We start from the raw sequence: 7,654 nt of genomic DNA on the forward strand, positions 1-7,654 counted from the left end.
CGTCGAACGAAGAGACAACAATACATATGTCGTTGAAAGAGCTGATGGACATGGAGGAGATAAAGTTGTTAGTCAAGGAGAAATGCAAGTGTGTCCAAGACCAATGCTGGAGATACGAGGACGACACAAGCAAGCTGACAGGTCTAGACAAACATGTACTGCATCGCCAGAATCATCAGATGAAGAAGATGACATTGGAGGAATGACAATCGCCTTTCAACCAATGACAGAACCAGCTGAACCTGATGATGATGATGATAGTGATGATGCGTCTGAGGAAGAACTGGCTGCACCTGTACTCCGACGTTCCACAAGGACAACGGCAGGCCAACACAGCAACCTCTATAATCTTCCAAGATCCGCACTTCAGTACTGACGAGTCCACCTGCGTATCATTGTTCCTGAATTTGCTCGAGGACGAAGCAAACAAAAAGGAGGGCCAAGTGTGACAGAGTCAAAAGACACTATTTTGGACAGTAATTATTTAGACATAAATCTATATTTTTAATTAGGAATGCCTCGTGTACACATAGGAATGTAATTCTTTAGTTAACTGTTTGCGTGGAAAATGCGTAAGCAAGAAATAATTTCCGTACGTAATTACATTACAGTGAGTCATGCCTAGGTTTGGCGCTTGTTTACGTAAGTTCGTGTTTGGGACATCCTGTTTGCGCCTAGGGCGTGCAACATTGCATAGGATGTGTAAGGTCTTAAGAATGCAGGTTTTTCCATAAAAATAGGCCCAAACTAAGCTTAAATCAGTGTAGTAAAAGTTCTTGAAGACGTTGCACATATCAAGACAAGGACTTCTCTACGATGTAAAGAGATATCCTGTAATCTCGTTCCCGTTTTTTTTCGTGTATTGTAAAGTTGTGTGAATTTTTCAATAAATTCTTTTGTCAAAACCACTTGCAATCTGATTCATAGCTGAGCGCCTTGCCGCCGGTTACATAAAGGAAGCAGTAAATTATTATCAGCGAAACTTGATTTTTACTTGAAAGCACTTGTCTTTTCTGTGAAAGCAGATATCTTCTTAAGACGCGTGGAGAAAATTCATTATTCCCTCCAATATGGCGGCAATTTTCACGTGATCATTCATTGCGCACCTAATAAAACCGACCGAAAGGAAGCCGAAAACAGCTGTTAGAAGGGAAACTTGATTTTTACTCTCCTCATGACATCAGATATATATACAACTGTGTGTTGTCAGAACGAGAACGACAGGACATGGTAGGGAGGATATCGATTGTCACAGTGTAACCTGGATGAACGATGTGCGAATGGATTCATTAGTTGTCCTCGGGTTTTTCTCCGTCTTCTTTTTGTCCATCCTGCATGTGGAAAGAAAAAACTATTTGAATAGTGAACATATTTTTGGCGAAATTCCAAGTAACATTAACAGAAATTCGTAACAGTATTAGTACAGTAACAGTATTACTACTAACATCATCATTGTCGTTATTTTCTGTCTCGTTTACTTCTTCGATGTCTTCTTCTTCGACTTCTTCTGCAGGCATTTGATCGATTGGTTTGTCTTCTTTCACATCTTTTTGTCGAAAAGAGAAAGAATTGTAGTAAGTTATCAAACTTGCATCAAAACTTCAGCTCAATGAAAAATTTCCCATTAAGCCTGGTATACGCAACACTGAAAAACATTTCACAGCGTCATGGCATAACATTGAAATTTTTTTTCTACTAGCAATGCAATGTATAGCATTGAAATTCTTCTAGCATGGAATACCATACAGTAAAATGGCTTCCTGCTAACATGGGACATTCAAATGGTTTTCTGGCGTGTGACACCTGCAACAATGAAATTGGTGCCACAATGTAATAGCATAGCATTGAAATGGTTTCCCACTACCATAACACTGAAATGGCTTGCCTACAGCACTGATAGGGCTTTCTCATGCTGCGCAATAAACAATAAGTATGAATTAGTTTCTATCAACGTTAAATGTAGATTAAACTTTAATGGCTTATTTCAATGACTTGTGTACTTTACCTTTATCGTCCTGTACTTCTTTGGCCTTCACTTGTTCTTTACCGCTTGCTTTATAAACCTCATCTGTTGGTGACTGACTGCTGAGCTCTTCCACCGGTGGTTGGCTGATGAATTCTTCTTGTGTTTCTTCCTCAATCGGTTCTTCTAGCGGTGGCGTTCGTATATACTTTTCCTGTACCTCTTCTTTGATTGGTTGTTCTTGTTTTCCAGGATAATTCTCGCGTGGAGAAAGAACTGAGCTTGCCTGTTGATGGTACAAAGATGGAGCAAGTCAGAGAGTAGCCTGCGTGCAGCCAGACTTTTCTCTCGGCTGCACGCAGTCTAGTCAGAGAGTAAAATCAAGGACTCTAAACTCTTGCCAATTCTGCACTAATCGATTAATCTCTAAAGCTACTTACCTTACTACTACTGCCTCCTGTTGAGGATTTTCGTTGCAATGTCTTGTTCGTTTGTGGATGTGTGTTCTAGTTAACAAAAACCATTTCACTTCTTTAACAGTTTGAGACTGGTACTGAACTGTTTAAACTAACGTAAAACGCACTCCCTTGTAATATGTGATATAGAGTCATTACAAAGACACCTGTCAGAAACCATTTATTTTTGCAAACTTTTTTTGTCTTGTGATGTAGATATGGTAACCTTATGCTATCTTGAAAAAATTGTGTGTGTGAATTTTTGAAGGGTTGGGGAGGTGGAGGAGTAAATTTGTTATTTATCATTCTGGTCATTGCTAGTCACCACCGCAAGTACAGCAGTAGCAAGCTCAAAGGGGTCAAATAACCAAGTGAAGTTGCCTCTGGTAGCGGCTATACAGTCGATTTACAAATGTATGACTATGTAGCACAGCTCTAACCAGTTTAAAATTAGTTAGGGTCAGTTTAAGAGGAGGGAGGAAAAACCAGAAGGCTAGGAAAAAAGTAAGAGTCAGAAAGAGAACTCAGCTTTCATGGGATGACTGGGACTCAAACTCTGGAGCTCCGAGGTGTGCATTTTACCTCCACGGGAAGGAAGTATCATCGTTAACCACAAACATTTACCTTTCCTTATATACCTTGCTGAGTCTATGAAGTTAAGACGTGTGGGATATGCTGGCTACTTACCTTACTTGTACTCCTATTATGTTTTGCTCTGTTGACTTGTGGTACTTTATACAGGTTCTTACTAGCAGCTTTGCTGTGAAAAGATTATTAATGGGAACCCAAGTGAAACCTCATTTATTAGCATGGGTTGCCTGTGGAATATTTCTTAACTAGAAGTGAATGGCAACAGGATTCTTTGTATTTTGTCTCATGTTCTCATGTTGGCCTGAGTCTACTAGGACTAGGTTTTCACTGAATGGCAGATGAATACCATGACATATATGATACAGAAAACCCAAAAAAAGAATTTTTATATTGGAATGTTATATTGGATTTTAGAATAGCTTGGGTTTTCCTTGGGCTGTGTCAAAATTTAAGACAATCTTTTAACAAGATATACAGTATATATATATATTCTTATCTATTACCTTCTTGGAGTGAGCGAACTTCCTTGGTCATTATAAGCAACCCTTTTAAATCTAGAATGTTTGATAAAGATACAAAGGTTGGTAAAATATAGCAAACAAACAATAATTGCAAAGAGAACAAAGAAACAAGTTTAAGCTTGAGATTACTTACTTTTTTCCATGTCCAACAGCAACATACTGACCACCATTCTCAAGCTCTGAAGGCTCTTTGATCTCCCTACCTTCCATGGTAAACAACCTAGTAAGATTATGAAATATTATAATAATTATACAGACTGAAAACAGAAAAGGCTGGCATAGTATTAAAATAAGCTAATATTGACATCGGAAAGTCAATTGTCTTATTGTTGTGCGGAACAGACTAACAAAAGCTACTAATGATGCATTGTATAGTATCACTCTCAAGAGAGTAAGTAACACTACATTATTACATTCTAATTGATTATTGTTATAAAATTACAATTTTTGGTTTTCATGTGGCATCATGGCTGCCATGTTGGTGTACAGTTCACAAAAACAAATTTTCTCTTGTAGTTTTGCATACAAACATGGCTGCCAATTGCTTTGTGACAATATCCCCATTTAGTGGCTTGCGAGGGGTGGGGGCACCCCTTTCAAAGATTTTATTAAGCCTATGAATATGTGAATATGGTGGGAAACTCTAAAGATGCAATGCATACATGTATGCATGAGTATTGATGAGAAAATGGTACATTGCCCCCCCCCCCCCCCCACTATGACTGAGACCTTTTGCACCCCTGCTCCCAGTGGAATGAAAGAGTGGGAAACAATTTATCAAGATTGTTTAAAATAGACTCAAATATAAAGTGAAGTACATGAAGATCTGCATATATTTTCTGGGATGCACAAATTCCTGGAAATTTCTGGACATACAAAACCAATTCCTGGGAGTATGAATGCTTATTTACCAGAACACTGCTCCACTTTGTAGATGAACTTTACTTGTAACAATTTTCAAGACCTATACATGCAAAGAACGATAAATTCAATATTTTAAATTCTTTCTTACTGCCCAGTATTATTATTAATTTTTGAGGCCAAGTCATCACTGACTCTATTTAACATTTGTCTATGCCATTTGTACTTACATTATCCATGCTAGTTAGGGCTCTTTTGTCAAGAAGCATCTTACAAGATGGATACAGATCATCTCCATTGCGATAAACACTATAGATAAAATAAAATTGAAAAATACTAAATGAATGTTAAAAAAAGGGGAAAACCCTTGGGTGTATAGCTGGGGAAAATAATAATTAATAAATTATAGCACTTTATTTTTTGAGGGTGATTAACATAATAGCCTGCGTAGCAGCCCAAATTGGGGGGAGGGGGTGGGGGCCTGTGGAGGAGGGGACGAGGGGGAATGTCCCCTTCTCCACAGGGCCACCCTTCCTCCTCCTCCCCCAATTTGGGCCGCTATGCAAGCTATTAACATAATGACCCTTCAATCTTCCTGGGTAGGAAGAAGACATTACTAATAAAAAGAGAGACAAAAGACAAAAGTAAATGAATGAAAACAACACTCAACACTTGTTGCTATGGTAACCATGAAAAATATTACAAACACTAACAGAAATTAATTAATTTTAAAGATCAGCTATAAGTCATGTTTTGTGTTCTATAGTAGAACAGGTGTTAGGATACTTAATAAGATATATAATTATTAATAATTAAATAAATGATAATTAATCTAAATCAAATAGTTCCTTGTTGGTTGTTGTTACATTCATAATAGTTTGTCTTATCAACCATTAATTTAATAAATATGATCTGAGCTTTTGGCCTACTCGGCCATCCTCAGGGAAATGAAAAACCTTACAATCGACAAAGAAAAACGTGATCAAGCGATCTGCAAACCATGGCATATGTGCGCGCATTAAATTAAACAAATTTGTGCACGCTTAGGAAAAATAAATAAATAAATATAACAAATTAATTAGTCAATTAAAAATAAATTAATGAATAAGAAATAAATAAATGAATAATAAAAAAATAGTAATAATAAGATAAGATAAAATAAAAATAAAAATAAAACAAGTGAACAAACAAGCAAACAAACGAATGAAAGCTCGGATCATATCTATTAAATTAACGGTTGATAAAACAAACTATTATGAATGATAATTAATCTGATTAAAATGATTCTTTGAAGAGTATGAACAATGTGAAATGTACATCAAGGTAAATAGCTGACCATTAGCTTTCATAATATGATAGATTTTTTCCTATTTTTTCATTTAGGGATGTTCATTTTTCCCAGGGAGGGGGCAGGGGATGGCTGGATTTGATGGTGACCTTATTATAAAATCCTCCTCAAGATGTTGGGCTATATACACACACAAAAAAATCAAGTCGCACCGCAATTTTGCAACAAAAAGAAAAAAAAGGAGGTGCCATTTTTAAGCAACAACAGAGAGAGTGGTCAGATTTTTGGTTTGGGTAAGCAAGCTAGTCCCACTGCCCCATTTTCCTGATTAAAAATTAATGTTTCATTAATAGATACATACAATATGATCTTGTGTGTACTTGGCTCAGCATCTGCTACTTTCCTTGCTCTAGCCGACATCTGAAGTCTACTGTGCTTAACGGGAGTAATCTGTCAGATATTGAGTTAATGAGAATGAAAAATGGGTGAAATATTTGTTTATTTACAGTGACAATAAAAGCGTATAGAGAACTTTTTGCGCATTTATATATTTTTCGTATTTTATGTTTTATAGCCCAAGTTTATCAGGTGACAAGAAAAAAAAATTTCAAGAAAAATGGAAGGCAGGAGAAAAGGAAAAAAATTAGAAAGACCAATTGCTAATGGCCCCTATATGAAGGGACTCTAATGTGAGAAAATGAATACTTAATCAAGGTTATATTGTTTTTGAACCATCTAAATGTAATAATCAGGGATATTGAGCGTCAAGTGTATTAATTATTAACGTACCATCTTAATGAAGTGCTAAGCTTTTTTTAAAAACTATATTATAGTTTTGAAATGTGAAAATTAGAATTATATACGGCGCAAAAGATAGGTATTTCAATTTTAACAGATAGGTAAACGTTTAAGGTTATGTACAAATCTCAAGTGCCTATGATTTTAAGCTGTAAAGATTTATAACTAAGTATGAGACTGAAATTACTTGAGATCAATGCCAAAAATCAAAGTAAAGCTTATAATATATATTTGGTTGTAAACTTCTTTATACCTCGACATCTTTCTTTGGATTGAACTTAGCTTGAACCTTGATTTCAGTGTACCTAAAGAGTAGAATTGAAGGTAATTAGAATTGAATTAAAAATCAACTTAGAGTAGAAAGATAAACAAAGCCAAACTCGCTGACCAAACATGAACACGTTGAGTACATAACGACACTTCAACTTGAGTTTACTTACGGCAGTCTCTTGAAACTCTCTGGCCCAACAGCGACATAACAGCCACCTGGCTCTATACTATCTAGCTTGGTAATAGTATGTCCTCCAGTAGGCGTTTTTATAGTCCTAGCAGCAGTTCTAAGCTTCACATCCTTGGTGACTTTATCCAACAACGCATCCATGGTTCGTATCTGTCTTCGGTTTACGACCAGTTTTTTTCCAGGATATGTTGGGTCTCCATTCCTATACACAGTGACTGTTGTTGAAGCCATGTTTGCTTTCGAGGCTAAAGCCTCTTTTGGTGTTCTAATTTAAATTAGAGCCGAGAAAAGATGTTTTTTCTGAAGCCTGTCTGAAGCCCCTTCCTCGTTGTTCATCTCCTTTACAACTAAAAACCATGACGCCACTAATGACAGAATTAACTTGTATACCCTAGCAACGTACATAGCAACAGTAAGACTCGTAGCATCAAAAGATCAAAAAGATCCGGAAAAAATGCTTTTTGAGCCTCAAACCTTATTATTTAAATAATTAGAGGCTTTTTTTAAATCCTACGAAGAATAACAAAATTCTGAAGCCAAAAATTGAGCACGTGCAGGCCAATGAAGTTAATTAGAATAAAACATTTTCCCCAAGAGAGTCCTTTTCCAAAAGTCCCGAATGCGAAAATTAAATTCTTTTATATCATACTACAAAACATACGTACATTTTAATAACAACAGCCACCTACTTTTGTTGTTTTAAAAGAGAAAAAGACG

The 7,654-nt window shown here is 36.3% G+C and overlaps 1 protein-coding gene across 2 annotated transcripts; it reads right to left on the reverse strand.

Annotated features, from left to right (window-relative positions):
* Positions 1 to 480: 480 nt before the first annotated feature.
* LOC116293210 (doublecortin domain-containing protein 2) lies at positions 481 to 7,294 on the reverse strand. Of its 2 annotated transcripts, XM_031700610.2 has the most exons (12): positions 6,918 to 7,294; positions 6,731 to 6,782; positions 6,041 to 6,129; positions 4,622 to 4,700; positions 4,442 to 4,494; positions 3,664 to 3,750; positions 3,513 to 3,563; positions 3,106 to 3,178; positions 2,404 to 2,469; positions 2,006 to 2,249; positions 1,446 to 1,546; positions 481 to 1,331 (listed from the first exon to the last, which is right to left on the reverse strand). In XM_031700610.2, exons 1-12 carry the CDS (start codon positions 7,166 to 7,168, stop codon positions 1,290 to 1,292), a joined length of 1,188 nt encoding a protein of 395 aa, XP_031556470.2. In that variant the 5' UTR covers positions 7,169 to 7,294; the 3' UTR covers positions 481 to 1,289. The 2 variants fall into 2 exon arrangements, with proteins under 2 accessions (XP_031556470.2, XP_031556471.2); XM_031700611.2 differs by lacking the exon at positions 2,404 to 2,469 and having other exon boundaries at positions 6,918 to 7,293.
* Between the last annotated feature and the right edge of the window lie 360 nt (positions 7,295 to 7,654).

This window comes from Actinia tenebrosa, unplaced genomic scaffold (assembly GCF_029948245.1).
Source record: "Actinia tenebrosa isolate PJP-AT-01 unplaced genomic scaffold, QUT_ActTen_1.0 PGA_scaffold13__45_contigs__length_12533684, whole genome shotgun sequence".
Lineage (NCBI taxonomy): Eukaryota > Metazoa > Cnidaria > Anthozoa > Actiniaria > Actiniidae > Actinia > Actinia tenebrosa.

Excerpts from the sequence above, each read along its gene's own strand:
- LOC116293210 (XM_031700610.2), bottom strand. The coding sequence starts at position 7,168 with ATGGCTTCAACAACAGTCACTGTGTATAGGAATGGAGACCCAACATAT. Across the intron at positions 2,250-2,403 it reads CAGGAGGCAGTAGTAGTAAG|GCAAGCTCAGTTCTTTCTCC; the intron begins GTAAGTAGCTTT and ends TACCATCAACAG. Across the intron at positions 1,547-2,005 it reads AGAAGTACAGGACGATAAAG|ATGTGAAAGAAGACAAACCA; the intron begins GTAAAGTACACA and ends TTCGACAAAAAG.